The 24,855-nt window shown below is 50.8% G+C and overlaps 1 protein-coding gene across 1 annotated transcript; it reads right to left on the minus strand.

The window, feature by feature from the left end:
* Positions 1-8,591: 8,591 nt before the first annotated feature.
* LOC109771781 (WRKY transcription factor 6) lies at positions 8,592-11,329 on the minus strand. Its single transcript, XM_020330482.4, has 6 exons — positions 10,906-11,329; positions 10,692-10,793; positions 10,386-10,559; positions 9,966-10,289; positions 9,738-9,851; positions 8,592-9,607 (listed from the first exon to the last, which is right to left on the minus strand). The coding sequence occupies exons 1-6, from the start codon at positions 11,209-11,211 to the stop codon at positions 8,903-8,905; spliced, it is 1,725 nt and encodes a 574-aa protein (XP_020186071.1). The 5' UTR covers positions 11,212-11,329; the 3' UTR covers positions 8,592-8,902.
* Positions 11,330-24,855: the final 13,526 nt, after the last annotated feature.

Raw genomic sequence — 24,855 nt, forward strand, 5'->3', positions numbered from 1 at the left:
AAATGAATACTCCCCTGCTAGTTGGGACCCACCTTGGTGGGAGGCTGACTTGTGGGCCTGCTAAGTTGACAGGGACAGAGTGCTTTGTCAACTTAGTCAATATGAACGATTCTAGCTCCAGTGACCGTACGATGTCCATCCAATGGCCGTAGTGCTTCTTCAACATCTGGTCTTCTTGCTCCAGCCGCCCAAAGCAGCGCCGGTCGTGCCGCATGCTCCTGCCTCCCGTGGCCGGCTGTGCTGCCGCGGAGGCCTCACCGCCCCCTACTATTCCCACTGCTGGCCAGGCCCTGCGGCGACGGCAGCCTCACACCGCAGCCGAACCAGTGAACCCTTGTACTCCTCTCCGCGCGGGCTTCCACTGTCGCGTCTTCCCCGGCTCCGCGTCGTCCACTTCCTAGGCCTGCCATCGTCCACCGCCCTGGTGCTCTCGGCGCGGCGTGGTCAATGTGGTCAACGACCGACTTCCATCGGAAGAGTACTGTACGTGGAGAGGCTGACAGCTGGGTCCACGGCGGCCGAAAGGAAGTGCCTCCTTATTACGCGGAAAATAATGATTCCTCCACCTGACAGCAGGGACCCACCGGACGGGCAACCGTATTTCGCGAAAAAAAATGTTCCCCCCTGACTGCTGGGACGCACCAGCTACATCTTCGCACACAAGGAAGTGCGTCTGAAAAAAAACGATTCGCCCCCCTGACTGCTGGGACCCACCAGCTACATCTTCGTACACAAGGAAATGCCTGACAATCAGGAGCCACCTGGTCGAAGCGTACGTAGCGTTGTCTGGTCGCGAACGTGTACGTACATACTGGTCGATGTAGAGGCGCGCACGTAGCATGTACACGTACGTACAGCGGCCAGTGTGCAAGAAAGAAAATACGGCCACGTACGTACATACGGGCGGGGTCTCGAACGCCTACTCGCGCATACATACGGCCAGGGCTCGTGTACATGGCTGGGTCAGAATGGAGAAACTGCGTCGTCGTCGTGCTCATGGGGAGTCAACCGGCTGGGTCGGAATGGAATGCGTCGTCGTGTTCATCGTGAGGGCTTGGACGGAACAGCCGATGGAAACGAGGCCTGGCGTACCGCAGAACGGAGGAAACGGCCTTCTGTTCCACCGGCCACGTTCGAAACGGGATCCTGTTCATCGGGAGGGGTCTGGCGTACCGCAAAACGGAGGAAACGGACCTCCTACGGTCGAAACGGGAGTCCTGTTGGTCGGGAGGGGTGTGGTGTACCATAAAACGGAGGAAACGGACTTGTGTTGGAGCGCTACGGTCGAAACGGGGGTCCTGTTCATCGGGAGAGGTGTGGCGTACCGCTAAACAGGACTCCACGGGATACTGTTCATCTCCACCGTCGACCCCCTCCAGCCTCCACGGGTTACTGTTCATCCACCGTCGACCTCCTCCAGCCTCCACCTGCGATTGTTCATCCACGGGCTCCTGTTCGTCCAGCCTCCACCACGCGCTACTCCACCGGCTACTGTTCAACCAGCCCTTTCCACGGGCTCCTGTTCAACCACCCCTCCACGGGTTACTGTTCATCCAGCCCTCCACCGTCTACTGTTCATCCAGCCCTCCACGGGGTGGTCCTGTTCATCCAGCCCTCCACGGGGTCCTGTTCATCCAGCCCCAACCGGCTCGATCGATCGGGGTCCTGTTCATCCAGAGGCAACACCACGGGGTCCTGTTCATCCACCCCCACCGGGAACTGTTCATCCAACCGCCCCCCCAGCAACGATCATGTTCATCCATAGGCAGCATCGATCGGCTTCAGTTAGCAGCAGTAGCGAAGGAATTGCTCGATCAGGTTCAGTTAACAGCCATCGACCGATCGCTCGGGTTCAGTAACGCGTAGCCTGCAGTGCAGTTGCTCGGGTTCAGTTAGAGCCCAACGCCTCGCTCGGGATCAGTTAGAGCCCAACGCCTCACATCCACGTGCATGCGTGTATGAGAGAAACGCGCATCGCTCGGCCCCGACCACCCACCATAACCGGGAACACCCCGATATTTTCCTCGCCCTCGCTTCTACCATGGTTTTTTCCGTCATGGATGGCCTAAAGAATGTCATGCAGCTGCGTCTCCGACCCGCCCAGGACGAAAAGCCCATTTTCTGTCATGATTTTTTGTCATAGAAGTAGGAGCCCACCACATCTATGATGATACCGCCTTTTGTCACAATTATCGTCATAGAAGTGTCATAAGTATGACAGAAAAAATTTCGTTCGGCCCAAAATGTCACGGACGTGTCTTTTTTTGTAGTGTTGGGGATGAGCGCGACAGCGACGCGCAGCCCGCCGAAGGGAGCCATGGTGCCACCGGCCAGGCTAGCGATGCCAAGCGTCGCGCCGGAGCCGGCGCCATCAACTGCGCCAGGCGCGCTGAGCAAACCGTGCATGATGCGCTCGCCGATGGGAGTGAAGGGTCTCGTCCAGAATGAAACTTTGGCCGACGCTGCAGACGGCCCCACGGTGGGCGCCAACTGTTGTGGTGTTCTCCCAACAGATGCCATGGGTAGGCTTATCGAACGTGGTTGGGGCCGAAGAGTGTCGGAGGGTTCCGGAGGCAAGATCGAGGACAAGCGGAGAGGGGCTCGTGATGTACCCGGTTCGGGGCCCTCCGGGGGAGGTAAAACCCCTAGTCCTGCTCGATCTACTAGATGGATCTCACAAGGTGAATACAGAGCGCTCTTGGAGGTATTTGAGGGGAGGAGGAAGAAGAGCTAGCTCCCTCCTTCTCCTGGTTACGTGTTGTGTGTGTGTGTGTGTGTGTGTGTGAAAAGAAGCCACCCCCTACATGGAGGACTCCTGGGGGCCATATAGGCCGGTCCCCCAGGGTTACAACGGTAATGTTACATTGATGCGGGGCCCTGCTGTCATCATCTGGAGCCGGACGTGGGGCCTGCCGGCTGCCGGGTCAGCGGGGCATGGGTCTCATGGGAGGCGCGACACTATGGCATCCTGTTGCCCGCATCACGGAGTGGCGGGCACCGACTTGCCACAGGACCGCACCAGGTCGTCGCCGCCGACTCCGGGACGTGGCCGCGAGACGCACTGTAGCCAAGGCTGCCTTGGTCGGGGCGATAGGAGCACTGTAGCCACGTCCGCCCGTCGTAGGAGGGGCTTGTCCGTTCATCGGTCGGCCTGAGCGGGAGCCGGCTCGGCCGGATCAAGCCTTGGTGCCACGCCCAGCCGGCCTAGAGCCGGATGCCGGCTGGCGGGTCAAGCCGGATGGCAGGGTGTTTGCCACCCTGTTGTTTTGGAAGATTGTCGGTACTGAATTTTCCTACCCAGGGATCATCCTCCCGACACTGCCTTTGCAATGCTGCACCGGGAGAAGGGCGGTTAGGTTTTTGGGGAGCATTTAAGACACGACTGCTCGTAGTTGTTCGACTATGTCCTCGACCTCGACTTACACATGGGTGAGAACTCCGAAGCCACCAAGAAGAAGGCTACCAAGGATGCTACTGTCGCCCCCACGGCTCTAACCTGGCCAACTGGGGGAGTATAATCTCTTTAGCCATCTTTCTGATTATTTTTGTGTTAGCCGTACTAGTTGTCTCCATGCATATATCTAATCTGTGCGTAGTACCTACTTACATGTTTAGATATAGTGTCAATGTCATGTTCATGATTTATTTTTGGATTAAATCAATTGGAAACTTGCTAATTTATCCAACAATCAAATAACCTTATTTTTGCATTTAAATTTTTGAATCATGGCTTTGGTGCAACATTGAAACCGAACCCGTTTACGAGTATGCATTTTAAGCATTGGCAAATCAAAATTAACTTGTGGCTCACAACATTGAACGTGTTATGGGTCATTGGTGGCAGTCCTGAAGGAGCAATTGCTCCTGAACATTAGAAGGCATTTAAGGAGGCCACCATCGTCTTTGTCGGAGACGTTTTGAGTGTGATCAAAGACAATCTAGTTGACACAACTTTACATATGCGGGTTGCCAAGAACTTGTGGGATGCCCTCGAAGCTATGTTCGGCGGGGCTAATGTCGGAAGCGAGATGTATGTCATGGAGCAGCTCCATGACTATAGGATGTTTGAGAACCATCTTGTATTGTACCAGGCTCGTGAGAAACAATGCATCGCTAAGGAGCTCGCACTCCTTAAGTGAGATTTACCGGACAAGTTTATCGCGGGATGCATAGTTGCTAGACTCCCTCCTTCCTGGAGGAGCTTTACTACTACTCTGAAACTTCAGAGACTTGAGTTCTCAGTAGAGGAAGTCATCGGTCATCTCAGTGTTGAAGAGAATTCGAGAGCAAATAAGTCAGATACTAAGATGACCGATGGACCTTCTAGCACCAACATGGTGCAGAAGAATATTCACAATTTCAAGGAAAAGAATTCGGTATAGCAGAATACCATGTTCAGAAAAAAGGGGTAAGAAGAACAACAAGAAACACAACAAATATGATTGCTTCACTAGCGATGGGGATGGCCACTGGGCCTCCAAGTGCCTGTAGAAGTGCAAGAAGCCAGGACAGAAACTCTAAGTCTGTCAACGTGACCATGGGCAACAATGATAATGGGGCATCTGGATATGATAATTTATTTATTGTATTGTCGGATTGTTAGTCTACAGATTTGTGGGTTGATATAGGTGCAAATATTCATGTGCGTGCAGATATTTCATTGTTCTCTTCTTACTAGGCTACGCGATACGGCTCCACACTGGAGGGAAACGGCGCGAGTGCGTCTATTCAGGGTGTTGGCATGGTGGATCTGAAGTTTACTTCGAGAAGGATCGCTCAGCTGAAGAATGTGTACCATCTCCCCGCTATCAAAAAGAATATCATTAGTGGCTTCCTTCTCTGTGAAGAACAGCCTAAGTTGGTCTTCGCGTCTAATAAAGCAGTCATGCCGAAATATGAAAGATAATTTGGGAGTATCTCAATTGATCTTAGTTGTGCCTTCGAACTTTTGAAACTACACACTATGATCATATGGAGTTAGAGAAGGTTCACGGTCTAAATATCCAAAACGACTTAAGATCTTCTCAAACATAATGGGATTGCACAAGTGTAATCTCACCCTCATTATCCCTCGATGGCTTAAAGTTTACGATACCATCAACCGCACCAATGTCTTTTCATCTCAAAGTTATGAGTTAGAAAAGACTTAACCTCCTCATTGACTTTGAAGTTGGTCCCAAATATTAATATGTCATCAACATACAAGCACAATATACTCCTTCATATCCAAGGCGTGTAGCACAAGAAACATCGGCACTTGACGTGGAGCGCGACATGCCCACTATCTGGCATGGTTGATGAAGATGCATTTCATGCGGTAATAAGAAGTGAGAATGCAACCATACTTTGAGATTCTATGCAAGATGTCTAACCTATACCAAAGAAAGAACAAATTTAGTATATCAAAGAAAAATGGATGTCGAATTGTTTGGCACTGCATTCAAGCGACGTCTGTGATATGAATATCATGCTGATATGGAGAATTTAGAGCCTTCGGAATTACTTGGCTCATGGAAAGGAATTTTCTATGTTGAAGTTTCAAGGAGTTTCTTATGTAGCTATCTCGGTTCGGTTCGCAATGTTGAGCACCTTACCACCAAGCAAATTATCAATGGCAAGCCACATGTAGTTGATTTTCAGAAGGTGCTGATTGTGAAGGATCCGCCGTCAACTCCCCCATGGATGCCGCTACCAGCTGAATGGCTGGTTGTATCGGTGGACATGTCCTTTTCTTCAAAGGGTGGTTCGGTAGGAGCGGGAACTATCTTGAGAAACAACATGGGTGAGGTCATTTTTGCTACTTGGCAGCTGATGTTCTTTTGTAACAATGCTCTGGAAGCAGAAATTCAAGCTATGACGATAGCAATGTCTCTAGCCATTCAATAATCAAGCCTTTTTATTTAGGTGTAAACCGACTCAGTGGGACTTCTATCTTCTATGTTACATGCTTCACTCGTCAAATCGTCACATGGTAATCTGGTTAAGGAAATCAAGAGTCTTGTGGTAGATAGGAAGTTTAAACGGGTGAGGGTTTGGGGCATGCAGGTGTGGGTGCACCAAGTCCCTTGCGCGTGTTTTTTCTTTTGGCTTTTGGCTTTTGAATTTCAAACTTTCATATTTTTTGAATAAAAAGTTCAAATTAAGTTCTGTTTTCATATTCAATATGTTTTGATGAATTTTGATTATTTTTTGTTCAGTTTCAACTTTTGACACTTAGTACAAGCAACCGGTAAAATCACGACTTTAGTACCGGTACCGGCAAAAAAAATCGCTTAAAGTTTCAACGTGAAACTTGATACTCGTGGCCAAGAAAATCAGAATTTTCAGTTGGAAAATCATAAGTTTCAACAATTAAAACTGAAAGTTACTGTGGCCTCATGTGGGATCCAACTATTTCGCGAATTGTGAGGCAATCGAGCGGCCATGCAGAGCTTGGTAAGCCATGCCCTCGCACTTGTGTGCCCTGCGAATTTGTGGAGTTTAAACCAGTTAAGAAAGTAAGATCTCAAAATAGTGTCTTACGTTTGTCTTTAAAAGAAAGAGCACCCTCTTCGATCTCCATTATCCGAAACCAAGATGTCTTGTTCCTAAAACAAACTACTGACAATGAAAACATTGTCTCAATTATGTTTGTACGGCTCACAACACTATTTGTTGGTTGTAACGAGGGCCCCATTCATTCATGATCTTGTATTAGCAGCCTGTTGATATGGAATAATACTCCATGATTACCCGAAAAAATAATGTTCATGCGAATGCCATCTCGTGAAAGCTCGTAGAATATCCAAACCAAGCTACCTCGGAGACTTCCTCTCCACGACTCGCACAAAAGACGCCTCAGAGTTAAGGGCCCCTCGTGCACATCTCGTATTTTGGCGAAAAATCTCGTAGACCCCGCCGCAAAGTCCGACCGCAAGCGCGCGAGCAAGCAAAGCCAAAGCCGAAGCCGGTGGACGGTGGTGACCGTCCCAGAGACGGCAGGCGGCAGCAAGACGAGGCCACAGCTGCGCGCGAGACCCCACCCGTTTACGTGCTGCGTATGGGGACCGGGTCAACACCTCCAACTGTCCCGTACGTAATCGCCTCCCCGATACCGATACCGCCGCGGGCCCCACGCGAAAGCGCCCCATGCCTCCAAGTCCACAGACGACGCGACGCCGACGACGACGAGACACCCGGCTCCGTGCCGTGCCAGATCCACGCCGAGGTCCCCATGATTTCTCCCCCTTCCCTTCCGCGCGCCACATTTTCCCCGTGCCGCCTCGCGTCGCGCCATGCCCACGACGCCCAGCTACGCGCCAGGCAGGCAAACCCACACCAGCTTAACTCAGACTGCGAGTCCTTGGGGTTGGATGGATATATCTATTTGGAAGAGTGCTCCCCATGCATGCGGAGCTTCCCGTACGTGTTCAAACTCCATTCAAACTAAAAAGTAAGTATAGGTACGTGCAACGCTGCAGGCTTGAACCATGTGATGTACTGTTCAAATGGGGACGAACTGACGAACAGTAACAGCAGGCGTGTTACGTGGCGGGCCCCGGCCTGCTGACTTGGTCTTCGCGGGACCGATGACGAGTTCACATTCACATCCGAGCGAGCCGGCTGGGCAGCGACTTATTTGAAAATGCCAAGGAGAAGAAGGTAAAACAAGCCAAGACAAGAGAGCCTGAAAGGGGAGAGGGGGTGGAAAAAATCTCAAGATGTGAACAAACACGTAGATGAGCATCCGGTAAGCTGTCATTGTTCTTTACCCCCTACATTTCTTCTGCTTTGACTAGCATAGAAATAGGACAACGCTAACGTCCACACGTACGATGGGAGCCAAACCCGTCCACACACCCTATAACACACAGATTACGCCATGTCACCGCATGCATGCATGTGGGAATCTTTTTTGATTTTCAGTTTACAAAATGTTTTATCTCTTAAATGAAAAATCCGATTGAAGATCCGTTTTCACCATTAAATCCCTTGCGACGAGATCTTCGAAACTAGATCTCGTATCAATATATTTCGACAAAATTTTTTTTGGGTTAAAAGTTGTCATGTCTATTGCACATGAATTGCCATGATATATTTCAACTATTTTCTTCTACATTTAAAAGTAAATTTTGACATATTATAAAACGGAGAATTAAGAAACTAAACTTGTCATGCACCATTAAACAAAATTGACATGATACATGCACTTAAAATTGCCATGGTTCATACAAAAAATTTATTTTTATGGTCAAAGTACTGGAATTACCATCATAAAAAAACTAAAATTGCCATGCTCTACAAACTAAAATTGCCACATGGCAACTTTAGTTTAAGCACTATGGCAACTACACTGTAAACATCATGGCAACTTTTGGGCAAAAAAAAATTCATCGAAACATATCAACATGGGGTCTAGTTTTAAAGATCTCGTCTAGATGGATTTAATGGTGAAAACTGATTTTTAATTTGATTTTCTAATTAGGAGATAAAACATTTTTAAGTCGAAAACCAAAAAGATTTCTGCTGATGTCATCTTTTCATACATGGCAAAATGAGTGGTGATGGAGGCGTGTGAGCGATATGCAAACGCCCACACGTGTCGGCGTTAGTTTTTCCGTAGAAATATCTCCGAGGGGCCATTATTTTACTTATTACTATAGTTATAATTATTACAGTGAAATATCAACAGCTGCGGGCGATGGAGAAAAGAACTAAGGGAAGGAATGAACCAATACAACTTTTTTTTGCCGCCGCAAAATCACGAAAGAAAATGGGTGATCGTATATCATGCTTGGTATCAAAACCAAAGGAACGTCTCGAGAAGCTAATCCTGACCAAAGAAGAATGGAACACCATCAGTGTATAACTTGCAACCTAGCTATCTGGTTTCTCAACTCTTTTCCGAACTTGACCAGGCCATTCATTGGGTCTCGCTGTTGGTGTTGTTGCTCGTCGTGTTGTTACTGGTCGTCATCACGTTGTTGTTACTGGTGTTGTTGTTGCTGTTGTTCGCGTTGCTGTTGCCGGCGGCGTGCTGGCCGGCCATGATCGACGAGATGGCCGCGGCGAGGGCCACGGTGAAGTTCGGGTCCGCGGTGATCGCAGCCGCCGCTGCGCTGACGGTGTCGGACAGCTGGCCTGGCAGGCCCATCGGTGGCCTGGGCTGCGCGAACTGCCCGGCGTCCACCGAGTCGGAGGACATCTGCAGCCCAGAGAACTTGGACTGGTTGTACAGCATGTGCGGCGGCATCGCGAAGGCCGGGGCCATCCCACCGCCGGGCATCGGAACATGGAACTGCCCTGGTGCATGCGGTCGGGCGACGTTTAGCGGCATGGCGTTGGGCGCTCCGGGCGGCGCGTGGGTGAGGTCGAGCGTGACCGTCGGGAACGGCGCGGACGCCGAGATGGTGGCCATGCTGGACGAGCACGGCAGCACGGTGCGCGCGAGGAAGTTGGAGCTCATGAGCCCCGCGCCGTCGGCGCTGGGCATGGAGCCGGAGAGCAGCATGGACGCAGCGGCCGACGTGGTGGACGCCATGGCCATGGCGGCCGGCGGGAGCGGGTGGTTGTGCGTGCCCTCGTACGTGGTGATGAGGATGGTCCGGTCCTCGGCGCATCGTTGCACCTGTTAGTCAATGGCATCACGCATAAAGAAAAAAGTTAGACCAATCATACACCCCGTCCCCGATACGCTACTTCCGGACGTCACCTTTGACCAAGAAGCGAACCAGTCGTGGCCAGTTAGTTAAGAGTACCTGCTTGCGCACCGGGCAGCCGGTGGCCATGGTGCAGCGGTAGTATGCGCGTGGGCAAGGGTTTCCCTTGGCCATCTTCTGACCGTACTTCCTCCATTGGCATCCATCGGCGATCTGCAGCCATGCACGTACGGTAAAGTCAGCACGATTCATACACAAGGGACTCAAGGCCCGTGTCTCCGTTCGAGCAAAAACTAGAAAATGATCAAGAAGAAGAAGTAGTCTTACAATCGGGGCTTCGGAACGTGCGCGAACGGAGACACGGGCCTTCCTCATGGTGGCCTCCTGCGCTTGCTGGTCGTGGCCCTTTGCCGCCGCTCCCAGCTGCTGCTGCTGCTGGGTCATCCCGCGCCCGGGCAACCACCCCGCGGTGGACGGGCCGTCAGGGTTGTCGCCGCGCTCAGGGTCCTCGTTCCCGTTGGACGACGACCGGCGCGGGCTCCCGACCTCCGTGGACGAGTTGGACGGCTCTTCCGCCACGTCAGCGCTGGCTCCCGACGGGCCCAGACCCAGGAACTGCCTCGGCACGATGGCACTCTCGTTCTTGCCATCCTAATAAAATCGGAAAAAGAGGAATTGATTCAGTAAATTTCTTGGCCAAGTCAAACTAGTGATCCCTAGCTAGGTTTAGAGTAGTAAGAATAGTACCTCCTGAGTCGGAGGTTGTTGCGGCTGGACCGGAGGCATCTGGGTCCTTTGCTGCATTAGCGCGACGAGATGCATCTGCAGCGCATGGTAGCTGTTGTTGACCTGGGTCAACATCCCTCGCAGCCGCTGGTTCTCCTCGTTCATGCGGCTCAGCTCGGCCTGCATCGCCGCGAGCTGCAGGACGCGACACGCGTGAGTTAATACACATCGAGTCAAACATCACCGGCCAGATCCACCATGTTCGCCGTCCACAACGCTAATCGACGAGATCGAGATTTTATGGACAGATCATGGATAACTACGTACCTCGCCGGTGTTCCTGCCGTTCCTGTCCTCGTCGGCCCGGGACGCCCCGTCGTCGTCGACCACCATGGACCGGTCGCTCCTCGTGTTGTTCCCGGGAAGGAGCTGCAGGATCGAAAGGTAAGTATTAGATCGCCGTATATATAGAAAAACAAGCAGTGCCTTCTTGCCATTTAAGAAGGAAGAAGAATGGGTGAAGAAGCGGTGGCGGACGTACGTTAATGGTGAGGTCCTCCTTCTTGATGGCGAGTCCGGCGGCGGAGGCCTGATCCTTGTGGTCGTCCGCGTCGGCACCGGCCGATGCCCGGCTCTTCTTCATGTTCTTCTTCTCGTCGGAGAAGAAGTCAACCTCGATGGACCTCCTCCCCCTGCCGCCGCCGCCACCACCGCCGTCGTCCGCCTCCATGCTCCTGTGGAACGGCGCCGGCGATAGCAAGTTCAAGAAGCCGAGCTGCCGCGGCGAGGCGTCCAGGGCGAGCAGTCCTCCTCCTCCTCCGCCGCCACCGAGGTGGCCCTTGTCCATGCAAATCGAGAGCCTCCCTGGAGAAGAGAGAGACGCCTTGCTAGCCGAGGGGAGAGGGAGAGGGAGAGAGAAAGAAACGTGTCGTAGAGACCGAAAGAGGGAGGAGTCTGAAGTCTCTCCCCGGTAGGACGGGGCGCGTATAAAAAAGGGCGAGCTGGCTGGGAGGCCCAGATCTGACATCAGGCGCTGCGTCAGTGCGGGGGCCCACGTGGCGCGGCCGGAGTGGCGGGAGGGACGACGACCCGATCCGGGGCCCACGAGGACCGGATCGCCCTTTCCGGCGAGGCGGAGACGGACGGCAGCTGGCTGGGCTTTGGCTCCATGTTATTTTCGTGCTTGTCTGCGCTTTTCCTCCCCGGCTTGCAACTTTTCTCCACGGATCAGAAGCCCGGCTCGTTAAGAAATCGGGAAATTTATGGGCGGGGCGACGGGGACGTGCCCCGTGCAATGCAAAGCGACGGGGGCCGCTCCGCTGCGTCTCCTTTTTCCGTCTGCAATGGCGACTTCGCCTGTCGGTCCAACTATTTTCAACATCGCGTTGTTGATACCGCGGGCCGCCGTCGCCGGCTAAACACGCACATTTTCGCAAAATGGGAAATGTTTACTAGGGGTAGCCTTTTAGCCAACATTTGCTACCAGGCCAGCTGCTTGCTACTAGGACTAGTATAGTATGGTCTATCAAACCCTGCGTGGCGCCAGATCTCACCGTCGATCGATCGATGACTCGCCATTTGTACATTCCTGCAAAAAAAAAACTATGTGAATGGGGTTCTCTTCTCTTTTGTTGTGCACACATATGGGGCCTCTTGTCTTTCGTTTGTTGAGCAATTCTCTTTTGCTATTGAGAAAGAATATTGAGGTCAGCACGTACTGCACGAGGAATGGAGTTTTTCCACGGGCAGAAGGTTCCTCCCATTAGATTACTCGCCCCAACAAAAGGGAAAAACGGTACGGAGCAGGTCAGGTCTAAACTAAGGCCCTGTTTAGTTCATAAGTCCTAAGACTTTTTCTAATCCCAACTAAAAAGTCCCTAGTCCCTAAAAAGTCTCTTCCTCTTTGTTTTCAGAGACTAAAAAGTCCCTAGTCCCCTTCTAAAGGTTATTAAATGACCATGTTGCCCTTAGTATATAAAAAAACAATCAAACAACACCATGGGGTGGCGGGCCAATGGATGCATGGAGGAGCATTGTTGGAAAAGTCCCAAAAAATCCCAAAAAAGACTCTCCTTGAGAGTCTTCTTCATTTAGTATGCCTAGTTTAGTCCCTACAGCGTGTTTGGTTGGGGGGAGTTGAAGACAGGGAATGGGAGTTTAAGGTAAGTGGCACTTTAAGTCCTTTGATTGACTCAGGGACATGGGAATTAAAAAGGGAAGGGGAAGGGGAGTTAAGAGGCCCAACTCATTCAAATATCTTCCCTAGGGGGACCCTGGTAATTTAACCTGGGATTGGGAATTGACAGAGAAAAAAAACGTTTTGTTGGTTGGGACGTGGTGAGGGGTGGCCTTTCATGTTGAAAGTTGGTTATTTCTCTGCCTAATCCCACCAACTAAATAGGGGCAGTTAATTATCTCTTAAATTCCCACCTTTAATTGCCTCCACATGCCAAACAGAGAAATGAGACTTCAAATCAACTTCCCATGTATAATCCCTTGGCAAATTCCCATCGCTAAACTCCCATGCCCTCTCCCTGTCGTTACCAAACACGCTGTAAAAAGTTCCTCCCGTTTGATAAAAAAAGTCTCTAAGAGACGAGCTGGTGTCGATCCTACAAAAAAGAGTCCCTGCAAACAAACGCCCCCTAAAACTACTAGTCAGAAACGAGCTGGTGCCGATCCTGAGGCTGCCCTGCCTGATTGATCGGCACAGGGTCGCGAGTCCACACGCACAGCAGACTCGGATCTCCCCCGTTTTCCTTTTCTTAATCGCCTCTCGAGATCTTTATGGCCTGGCTAGCTAATCTTCTTTCTTAATGAGATTTAATTTTGAATAATCGTTTCGCTCCAGGTTCGAGGAAGGTTAGCAGGAGGGGAGTCAATGGGCGCACCACGAAACCCCCGCTCCCGATTGGGCCCGGCCCGCTCCACGTGGACAAAACGTCAACGCCCTTGACCTGCCCGGTCCCACTGACAGGGCTTGACGAGTGGTGCTTCACTTCCTTTTCTTCCTTTTCGGGCGTCTTTTTCGGATAAGAGCGGAACAGTCCTAGCTCGCTGTTTGGTTCGCATCAAAACATGGCCAGTTCGAAGCCAAGTCGGGGATTGGCAGGATGTAGGCATCTCGCCTTTTGGAAGAGAGACTGCGTGTGTGTGTTGTGGGAACGGTCCAAGATGCGTTCGGTGCGTACGTGCTGAAATTCTTAAACAAGATTTCATGCATCCTTAAAAGTTGGCTCTGCCTATCCTATACTCTGATTTGATATACTACTACTCGCTACAGTTTTCGGCATGTGCACTTTTTTTTTGCGGCATGTGCACTTTGTGCCGCAGGGCATGATTGATGGTCTCAATAGTTGCCGTACCATTTCGATTTCATCCACACGGGGGGTGTTCCCTGTTCGTCCACCGTGTGGAAATTGATCAGGGCCTACCGCCTATTGGATTCGCTAGCTGATTGTCATGTCGTCGTCTGTTAATGTTTTCTTGGAGGGTAGATTGTCTTAGAGGGTGTTTGGTTTAGATGAGACTTATAGGGACTTAAAGTGGACATTTGGGACTTATGAAATAAGACTCTCAAGGAGAGTCTTATAGGGACTTATAGTTGTAATATGGTCTTTTGGTCCATGTTAAGTCTCAAGAACCAAACAGGTAGGGACTTGGGACTTATAAGTTGGGACTAAAAAAAGTCCTAGGACTTATAAACCAAACACGGCCTTATTATGGCCATCTTGGTCCATACAACAAAGGTCTTGATGTTGTAGTATTTCCTTTTTTTTTTCTAACGTAATGTGGGTGTTTTACCAATTACTTCTACTATCCGTCCGAAAAAGCTTGTCCCTGGTGCTAGATACATCTATTTAAGGGACAATCTTTTTCGAACGGAGGAAGTATCACATATGTCAGTGTGATGCAATGGTAAATAAAATTGACACGTACTTAAATTTAATAAAAATTGTGTGTGCAAGTACAATTGGCATTCACTTCAGAAAAACAATAACGTAAAAACAGTTGGAGTAATTATCCCATATCACATATGTCCCCTTTGTTGCATGGAAGAGAGGACGGGTTCCATGCGCTTTGCAGATGCCCACTGGCAGGAGAACTTTGGCGTGCTATGGAGACGGACCGGCCCATCTCGAAGCTCGAAGCAATACGCAACAGTGGTCCAGAGTGGTTGTTCACTCTCCTGGATCCCCTGGACGAGACGGTGAGGCTGGTCATCATCATGATTATGTGGCGAACCTGGTATGTTCGCAATGAGATAACACATGGGAAGGTGCCACCCCCAACAGAAGCCTCACGACGCTTCCTTCATGGCTACATCAACTCGCTCACATGCATACGTCAATACCCAGATGGCAATGTAGAGAAGGGGAAGATGGTTGTGCATGTTGCACCATCGGTCTCAAAAACTACTACTAATCAGCAGCAGGAACCAAGGTCGGGCTGCATGAAGCTGAATACTGATGGGAGTAACATCCAACCAATAGGAACTGCTGGAGGTGGCATGGTCCTCCGAGATGACAGAGGAGAAATCATCTTTAGTGCGCGCAGGGAAATATGCACATGTGATAACAGCCTTGAGGCGGAGCTGCTGGCTGTAGAGAGGGGCTGCAATTGCCAGTGCACGGGATGAACATGCCCATCGTGGTGGAGCTGGATAGTGTGGAAGCGGTTACTATGCTAACAACAAATTTGGCTAACCGATCGCAACACCGTGTCCTTGTGGAGGAGATTCGCATGTTAGCCACTTCGGCGGATAGGGAGGTCTCCTTTACTCACTGTAGACGCTCGCAGAATAAAGTTAGTCATGAGTTGACCGTCTATGGCTGTTGTACTCCTAGGCCTAGCACCACAATGTGGTTGCACATGGGAATGGACTTTGTTGTAAACCTGTCTATGGTTGAGAAGCCTCCTTGAGTAATGATAAATTCTTTTCCCCCGCAAAAAGAAAATTATCCCACCCACCAAAATACCACACCCTGAAGTCTAGATTTTTTTAATATCAACTGCATATTAAACACCAAAGCGAGTCTTAGACCGGGTCCACTTAGCAACACTATACTCCTCCATTTGTTCGGTATTACTACAGAAAAACACTAATTATCCTGCCCAACAAAATACCGCACTCGAGGTTTAGAAGAAAATTAATAGCAACCGCGTATTAATGACAAAAATGAGCCGTAGGCCGAGGCTCCACTTAGCGACACCATTCTCCATTTGCTCGGTATTATTAGGCCACGTGGGTCAATCGACGCTCGTCCGTATCGATATTGTTACCCCGTGGCACACTTGCCCATATTTTTTCACGCAGTGTTGGAGATATGCTCTAGAGGCAATCATGTATGATGATCTTTCCTATGTGTTTATGAATAAAGATAGTCTTTGGACATTATCAATGATGTGTGTCAACAAGTAAGTGACTTGTTGTGAGACTATGCATTGTATGATGATTGCCCTAAAAGGCTCCTAGTCGAAAGGTCTATGTGGACGCGCAGCCAACTTGACTAAAATATGACATGGTAGTTGGGCCAGTCTCACATGCTAGCCGTATACTATGGACTCGGAAGGGTCTCGTCGGATTCGACATAGTCGGATCCGAGTCGAGATAATGTCTGAGTTGGACAGACCCAACTATGAGACACAACGATAAGTCAGCTGTGAGTCTCTAGTACAACAGATGTTCTATGTTCTAAGACCTGAGCTAGCGCAATTACTCGGGATGGTGACAGACCTGCTTTGGGCTGACCAAATGCTACTCCATGACTGGGTAGTTACAAAGGTAGGTTTCAGGCTTGTCCACACCCATGCTGCGAGACATGGTCGTGCAAGATGGGATTTGCCCCTCCGATCAGGAGAGATATACTCTGGACCCTTCGTGTGATCCGACCAAGATAAGCATGGCCATGCGACAAGGATTATGAGATAATCCGGTTAGTGATTGGCATCACTGGAATGAGAAAGAGGTCGGGCTAGCACAAGGATGACAGGCTCACCTTGAGCCCGACAACATATATCGCGTGGCAATGGGAACAGAAGTGTGACATGTTGTACATGTTCGTCAATCGACTTCATTGTCTACTTGGTGGCTCGCACGCCTTGCTAGAGGCCACTACCAGCCGAGCAGGTCAGAGCTGATTTGACTTGCGACCAAGCCGACTAGAACCTAGGGGGCCGCACGATTAAGGAAATGAACCTGTAAGGCCGGATCCGACTTCACGAGTCAGATGTGATCCTACTTGAATTTGGATCTAGGCCGAACAAACATTGGGCTGTAGGATCCATGTGAGGCCCAAGGGTTGAGCCCGTGATGGATGTCTATATATAGTGTGGGTGCGGCACACTCATTTGGTTCATCGATTCGGCGCTGTCACTAGGTTTTGCATGTGTTGCGAATAGCCACTTCCACTTGCCGCCGGCTGTGTGATCGTACCTAGCAGTCCAACGCATGGTGTTCCTCCTGCACACGCGGATACCGTTAGAGGCGCTGCACTTGGGCCGCTCCAACGAACTTGTTCATGGGATCCGATCGGCTACACAGGAGATCGACGAGGAGGATACGACTCCAGAGAAGCGCTGCCTCAACTCTACTTTCGCTGCACGACGCATTTAGTGGTAACGATCCATGATCCATTCCCGTACCATGTTCCTGGTTGCTCTGCGCGTAGGAAAATTTTAATTTGCAGTCGACGCACCCTACTGTAGAACCCAACACGCAGGTTATCAATGCTTATGCTATACTCTGTCCCTTTGGTATCTTATTAGCCCTGGTACACTTAGTCACATACCGTATTTTTCAGTATTCTTACTGACGGTTTACTTCATTTGTTCGGTATTATTAGGCCGCATGGGTCAATCGTCGCTCATTTGTATATTTTTGGTATTATGGTGGCACACTTAGTAGTGCCCATATTTTTTGTTAGGTCAGGGTCCACTTAGTGACGCTGTGCTTCATTTGTTCGGCATTATTACGCTATTGCACCCGACCTCTATTAAGCCTCCCAAATCGCATGAGACAGCGAAAAACTCTCTGTGAAAGAGGCATCGCAGACACTTCAAAAATAGAACCGTCTGTACAAAAAAAATTGTGTGCGATCGCTGGTCCATCATGCATGACCAGAAAAGCTAAACTGTATGCAATATAGTCCAGACGGGTCGACATGAAATATTGTTTGCGAACGTACTTAGTTATCACCCACAGTTTATATAGGAAGATTGTGTGCACCATAGAACCCACGGTTTCACATATAGAATTGTGTGATGAATATAATGTTGGGGAATGTATTAATTTCAAAAATTTCATACGCACACGCAGGATCATGGTGATGCATAGCCACGAGAGGGGAGAGTGTGTTCACATATCCTCGTAGACCGAAAGCGGAAGCGTTAGCACAACGCGGTTGATGTAGTCGTACGTCTTCACGATCCGACCGATCCAAGTACCGAACGCACGACACCTCCGAGTTCAGCACATGTTCAGCTCGATGACGTCCCACGAACTCTGATCCAGCAGAGCTTCGAGGGAGAGTTCCGTCAGCACGACGGCGTGATGACGATGATGATGTCGCTACCGACGCAGGGCTTCGCCTAAGCACCGCTACGATATGATCGAGGTGGAATATGGTGGAGGGGGCACCGCACACGGCTAAGAGATCAAGAGATCAATTGTTGTGTCTATGGGGTGCCCCCTGGCCACGTATATAAAGGAGTGGAGGACGGGGGAGAGGGCCGGCCCCTATGGCGCGCCCTGAAGGAGTCCTACTCCCACCGGGAGTAGGATTCCCCTCTTCCAAGTAGTAGGAGTAGGAGTCAAGGAAAGGGAAGAGAGAAGAGAAGGAAGGAGGGGGCGCAGCCCCTCCCCCTAGTCTAATTCGGACTAGGCCTTGAGGGGCGCGCAGCCTCTCCTGCCTCTTTCCCCTAAAGCCCAATAAGGCCCATATACTCCCCGGCGAATTCCCGTAACTCTTCGGTACTCCGAAAAATACCCGAATCACTCGGAACCTTTCCGATGTCCGAATATAGTCGTCCAATATATCGATCTTTACGTCTCGACCATTTCGAGACTCCTCGTCATGTCCCCGATCTCATCCGGGACTCCGAACTACCTTCGGTACATCAAAACACATAAACTCATAATACAAATCGTCACCGAACGTTAAGCGTGTGGACCCTACGGGTTCGAGAACTATGTAGATATGACCGAGACACGTCTCCGGTCAATAACCAATAGCGGAACCTGGATGCTCATATTGGCTCCTACATATTCTACGAAGATCTTTATCGGTCAAACCGCATAACAACATACGTTGTTCCCTTTGTCATCGGTATGTTACTTGCCCGAGATTCGATCATCGGTACCTCAATACCTAGTTCAATCTCATTACCGGCAAGTCTCTTTACTCGTTATGTAATACATCATCCCGCAACTAACTCATTAGTTACAATGCTTGCAAGGCTTATAGTGATGTGCATTACCGAGTGGGCCCAGAGATACCTCTCCGACAATCGGAGTGACAAATCCTAATCTCGAAATACGCCAACCCAACAAGTACCTTCGGAGACACCTGTAGAGCACCTTTATAATCACCCAGTTACGTTGTGACGTTTGGTAGCACACAAAGTGTTCCTTCGGTAAACGGGAGTTGCATAATCTCATAGTCATAGGAACATGTATAAGTCATGAAGAAAGCAATAGCAGACTACTAAACGATCAAGTGCTAAGCTAACGGAATGGGTCAAGTCAATCACATCATTCTCCTAATGATGTGATCCCGTTAATCAAATGACAACTCATGTCTATGGCTAGGAAACATAACCATCTTTGATCAACGAGCTAGTCAAGTAGAGGCATACTAGTGACACTCTGCTTGTCTATGTATTCACACATGTATCATGTTTCCGGTTAATACAATTCTAGCATGAATAATAAACATTTATCATGTAATAAGGAAATAAATAATAACTTTATTATTGCCTCTAGGGCATATTTCCTTCAGTCTCCCACTTGCACTAGAGTCAATAATCTAGTTCACATTGCCATGTGATTTAACACCAATAGTTCACATAACCATGTGATTCACACCCATAGTTCACATCGTCATGTGACCAACACTGTTGAGGATATAGACCTTAGAGTCACCCGCCAGGAGGGGCCGGGTTACTCATAATGGTCATTGCCAGAAGCCCGGCGCCTGAGCTTGAAGACGGTGGGCCAGAGATGGGCTAAGACCCGGATACGGCTTAAGGCTCGTAGTTGCAATCTTTATCATGGTAGAACTTGTAGTGTAAGGCAAGAATAGTTGAGAGTCCGAGCTGGACACTCTTATGAGCCGGCCGGGACTCTGAGAGCTGCAGGGCGTCAGCCTCCCTATATAAAGGGACGACCCGGCAGCGGTTTAGGAGGAGAACAATCTCATCGAAAGCCAGGCATAGCGGTTTAGCTCCCTGGTTATCGAAACCCTAATCAATACCACCTCAAACTGGACGTAGGCTTTTACCTTCACCATAAGGGGCCGAACCAGTATAAACCCTCGTGTTCCTTGTCCCGCTTAACCCCTTCAAGCTTCCTAGCTGCGATGGCTCCACGACTAAGTCCTAGCTCGAGGACATCTGCCGTGACAATTCCACGACAGTTGGCGCCCACCGTGGGGCCAGCGCACGGTGGATTTGAGTTCTTGAAGGGCAGCTTCGAAGGGCTCAAGGGATACGCTGTGGGCCGGATGACCAAGAGTCGTCGCGGCAAGCTCTACATCGACGATGCAAACTGGGGCCCCGACGCCGGCTCAATTGAGTACGAGTACCGGGTCCCCTTCGGCGGAATTCATGTTTTCATTGGCAAGATCGGTGAGCCGGGCCCTGAGCCGGATCTCTGCGCCGATCTCATCGAGACGGCTCAGCGTGCACGACCCGCCCGGGCCCGGCCTGCCTTAAGGCATACTTTTGTGGGGTGTATCCACGAGGGACTCTCTGATCGATCTGGATCGGGTGATGAGACGGCCGCCGGCTCTGACGGCGAGTCGGCCACCGATGAGTCAAACTCGTTGTATCAACTTCAAGATGGCGGGCTCATGGGATGTTCCGATGGTGACAGTATTCCGGACTTGTTTGAGCCGCCAAGCCGGGTCGGAATCTTTATGGCCGGTGCGCAGCCTGTTCAGAACCCCGCTGCCGGAGTGGGAAACCCGGTGCCTTCTCCGGCTCAGGTGCTGATGGATCTCACGGACAAGATGACGGCCCTGTTAACCGCCACGGTTGACCCGGCAGATCAAGCTCAGCACGATGCGGAGGTGGCACAGTTAAAATTGGATCTAGTGAAAGCTAAGGAGGATCTTGCGGCGGAAGGGATCAGGATGGCTGTGGAGAGGGCGGCTCTCGATGCCCAAACTCAGTTGATCCAGGCGCAGTCCTTCCAGCTCACGATGGATCAGAACGCGTCCAATGAGGTCATGAGAAGGAGGCATCAAAAGACCGAATCTCGGCTCCCTCCGGTTTACGATCCACGCAACCTCTTCAGCACGCCAGGTGCAGGGTCTAGTAACCCGCCAGGGGTCATAGTGCCCGGGTCTGGGACCCCTATTCAGCCACGAGTGATGGGGCCTCCCCAGGTGCCCCCTGCCCCGCCTCAGTATGTGCCAACACCCCCGGGTCATTACAATAACCCGCTGGAGAACATGGTCGCTGCGGCAGCACGACTGGCGGCTCTCCCAGTTGACGGTGACTCTCCGATGGCTATTGAAACCCGCCGGGTCAGGGAACTCCTTCAGACAGCACTGGCGCAGCAAGAGGCGTACTCCTACAGCCGGGGTAGGATCCACTCGACCCCTCGTCCGGGCCGGAGCCCGAGTTACAGCAGGCACATGGTTTCAGCGACCGGCTCAAGTAACGTCCGACGCCATGACCCGCCCCCCGGCCATGGCCTGGCTTATAACGGAGCCTTTCACGCAGCAGACCAAGATAGAGCGCGGCAAGAGGCGGAGCAGGTGCCTCAGCTGACGGCTTACCAGACTCCCCCGGCTTATCCGACGACTTCCGTTGACGTGGGTATCCCTACCAGGACCGGGGGTGTCCCTTGTTTAGTGCCGGCTATCCGCAATGAACGCCTACCTAAGGACTTCAAAGGCCCTAGGAAGGTGCCCAACTACACGGCTGACCTACAACCCGCAGCCTGGATCGAGAGTTACGAGATGGCCATGGAACTACTGGAGGTCAGTGAGGCGGCAATGGCCAAGTACTTCACCATGATGTTGGATGGGACTGCCCGCACTTGGTTAAAGGGGCTACCACCGAATTCCATCGGGTCTTGGGCTGAGCTGAAAGCCCGGTTCATCCAAAACTTCAAAGATACCTGTAGGCAGTCTATGTCAATTGTGGATCTGACTAACTGTAAGCAGCAGGAGGGTGAATCCACGACTCACTGGGTTCGCCGGGTCAAGGAGATCATACATTCATCAGATAAGATGGATGCCGGCTCTGCGGTCTTAATGTTGGAACATAATTGTCGTTTCGTGCCCCTGAAGATGAAACTCGGGCGGCTTAAGCGCGACTGCAGTGATATGGGTACGCTAATGGCGGCTCTTGTCAAGTACGCCGATTCCGATGGTACCAAGGATCCCCCTTCAGATGATGAAAGGGCAGGGAAGGGAAAGAAGAATGGCAATGGCAAGGGTCCTCAGCATAACCCGGGGAACTAAGGAGGCAAGCGCAAGGCCGATGGCAGCCTAGAGTTTGTAGCCAACGCCAACTCACAAGGTAATAACCAGCGACGCAAGGGGAGGCCCCCTCCCCGAGGCGGCGGGTCAGGCCCGACTCTGGAGCAACTGTTGAATGAGCCTTGTCCAAGGCATGGCTCTAGAGAGAAGCCAGCGACTCATCTATGGAAGGATTGTGCAATCATGAAGGCCTTTAAGAATTACAATGGCCCGGGCGACGGCTTAGGCGCCGGCGGTTTTCATGGCCCGGGCGGCGGCTCAAATTCTAATCCTCAGAACGGTCGAGGGGGCTTTAATCAGCAGTCTGGCCAGGGTCATCAACAGCAGCAGGGGGGTTATCAGACCAATCCAAAGCAGCTTAGCGGTGGGCAGTACCATGTATTTACCACTAGTCCGTGTAAGCGAGATCAGAAGATTCATAAGAGGGTCGTGAATGCTGTTGAGCCGGCGGTTCCACGCTACTTGCGGTGGTCTGAGCAGCCTATAGTGTGGAGTAGAGAGGATCACCCTCCCCGGGTGGGCAATCCGGGTCACTTGGCCTTAGTGGTGGCTCCTCAGGTGGGAGGATATAAATTCACTAAGGTGCTCATGGACGGAGGCAGCAGCATCAACATCCTCTATTATGAGACTTTTCGCCGTATGGGGTTGGTTGATAAGAACCTCAGCCAGTCAAACACTATCTTCCATGGTGTGGTACCTGGCAAGTCGGCTTATCCAGTTGGCAAGATCGAGTTGGAAGTAGCCTTCGGAGATGAAAACAACTACAGGGTGGAAAAATTGACCTTTGAGGTGGTCAAGATAAGAAGTCCGTACCATGCTATATTTGGGCGGCCGGCTTACGCCAAGTTCATGGCACGGCCGTGTTATGTTTACTTACAGCTCAAGATGCCGGGTCATAATGGGACCATTACGGTTCACGGCAGCCGGAGGGTGGCCTTGGAATGTGAGGAAGGCGATGCAGCTTATGCAGAATCTGTTTGTGCAACAGAGGATCTGAAGTTTTACAAAGACAATGTTGACCCAACAGATATGACCTCTCTGAAAAAGCCGACTATGGAAAATGAGCCGGCGATGAAATTTAAGTCGGCTGATGAAACTAAGCTTGTTGATTTTGTTCCAGGAGATTCATCTCAGCAGTTTAGCATCAGTGCAAATCTGGATCCAAAATAGGAAAGCGCGCTCATCGAGTTCATCCGTGAGAATAGGGACATCTTCGCATGGAAACCTTCTGGCATGCCAGGTGTACCTAGGGAACTCGCTGAGCACACTCTCAATGTTGATCCGAAATTTAAGCCGGTCAGGCAGTTCCTTTGGCGGTTTAATGAAGAGAGGCGGAAAGCTATTGGTGAAGAGGTGGCCCGGCTCTTGGCGGCCGGGTTTATTGTTGAAGTCTTTCACCCAGAGTGGTTAGCTAACCCGGTGCTCGTACTCAAGAAGAACGGCACTTGGCGGATGTGTGTAGACTACACGGACTTGAACAAGGCGTGTCCGGCTGATCCTTTTGCCCTTCCCCATATCGATCAAATTATTGATGCTACGGCCGGTTGTGCGCGCTTAAGTTTCCTGGACGCCTATTCCGGATATCATCAGATTAAAATGGCAGTTAAGGACCAGGAGAAGACGGCGTTCATCACTCCCTTTGGAGCCTTCTGCTATGTGTCCATGCCCTTTGGACTCAAGTGTGCACAGGCGACTTATCAGCGTTGCGTGCAGAACTGTCTTCATAAACAGATTGGGCGCAATGTTCATGCTTATGTGGACGATATTGTGGTTAAGTCCATAAAGGAGGAAACCCTGATAGATGATTTGAGAGAAACCTTTGATAATCTTCGGGTCTACAAGATGATGCTTAACCCGGCCAAGTGTGTCTTTGGTGTTCCTGCAGGCAAACTCTTGGGTTTTTTGGTTTCTGACAGAGGCATTGAAGCTAACCCAGAGAAGATCAAGGCCATCACCTCCCTGGCTAAGCCGGCGTGTATAAATGACGTTCAACGCTTGGCGGGTCGCATCGCTGCTTTAAGCCGGTTTATAAGCCGTCTGGGTGAGAAGGCCATGCCATTATATCAGTTGATGAAGAAAACTGATAACTTGTCTAGAATGATGCAGCTAATACAGCCTTTGAGAATTTGAAGAAGCAGCTGGCAGAGCCTCGAGTCCTTGCTGCTCCGGTGGATAAGGAGCCCTTATTATTATATGTGGCGGCGAACACACGAGCCGTCAGTGTGGCTATGGTGGTGGAGCGCAAGGAGGAGGGTAAGGAGCATCCGGTTCAGCGGCCGGTTTATTATGTCAGCGAAGTGCTCATTGAGTCCAAGCAGCGGTATCCGCATTGGCAGAAGCTTGTGTATGGTGTGCTCATGGCGAGCCGGAAACTTAAGCATTATTTTCAGGGTCATCCCATCACTGTGGTCAGTTCTGCCCCTCTTGGTGATATCATTCAAAACAGAGAGGCCACAGGGAGAGTGGCTAAGTGGGCTATAGAGCTTGGACCTCATGGTCTCAAGTACGTGCCATGCGCTGCTGTTAAATCTCAGGCCCTGGTGGATTTCATCAATGACTGGACAGAGTCACAAGTGCCCGAGCAGAAGCCGGATAACACATATTGGACTATTCACTTTGATGGGTCCAGGCAGTTGGAGGGCTCGGGGGCTGGAGTCGTATTGGCTTCCCCTAAAGGTGACAAGTTCCATTATGTGCTACAGTTGCTGTTTCCTTGCACTAACAACGCGGCTGAGTACGAGGCCTTGCTCCATGGTCTTCGGATGGCTAAAGAGATGAGC

This window comes from Aegilops tauschii, chromosome 3, assembly GCF_002575655.3.
Source record: "Aegilops tauschii subsp. strangulata cultivar AL8/78 chromosome 3, Aet v6.0, whole genome shotgun sequence".
Taxonomy (NCBI): Eukaryota; Viridiplantae; Streptophyta; class Magnoliopsida; order Poales; family Poaceae; genus Aegilops; species Aegilops tauschii.

Excerpts from the sequence above, each read along its gene's own strand:
- LOC109771781 (XM_020330482.4), bottom strand. The coding sequence starts at position 11,211 with ATGGACAAGGGCCACCTCGGTGGCGGCGGAGGAGGAGGAGGACTGCTC. Across the intron at positions 10,794-10,905 it reads AGGAGGACCTCACCATTAAC|CTCCTTCCCGGGAACAACAC; the intron begins GTACGTCCGCCA and ends TCGATCCTGCAG. Across the intron at positions 10,290-10,385 it reads AACAACCTCCGACTCAGGAG|GATGGCAAGAACGAGAGTGC; the intron begins GTACTATTCTTA and ends CGATTTTATTAG.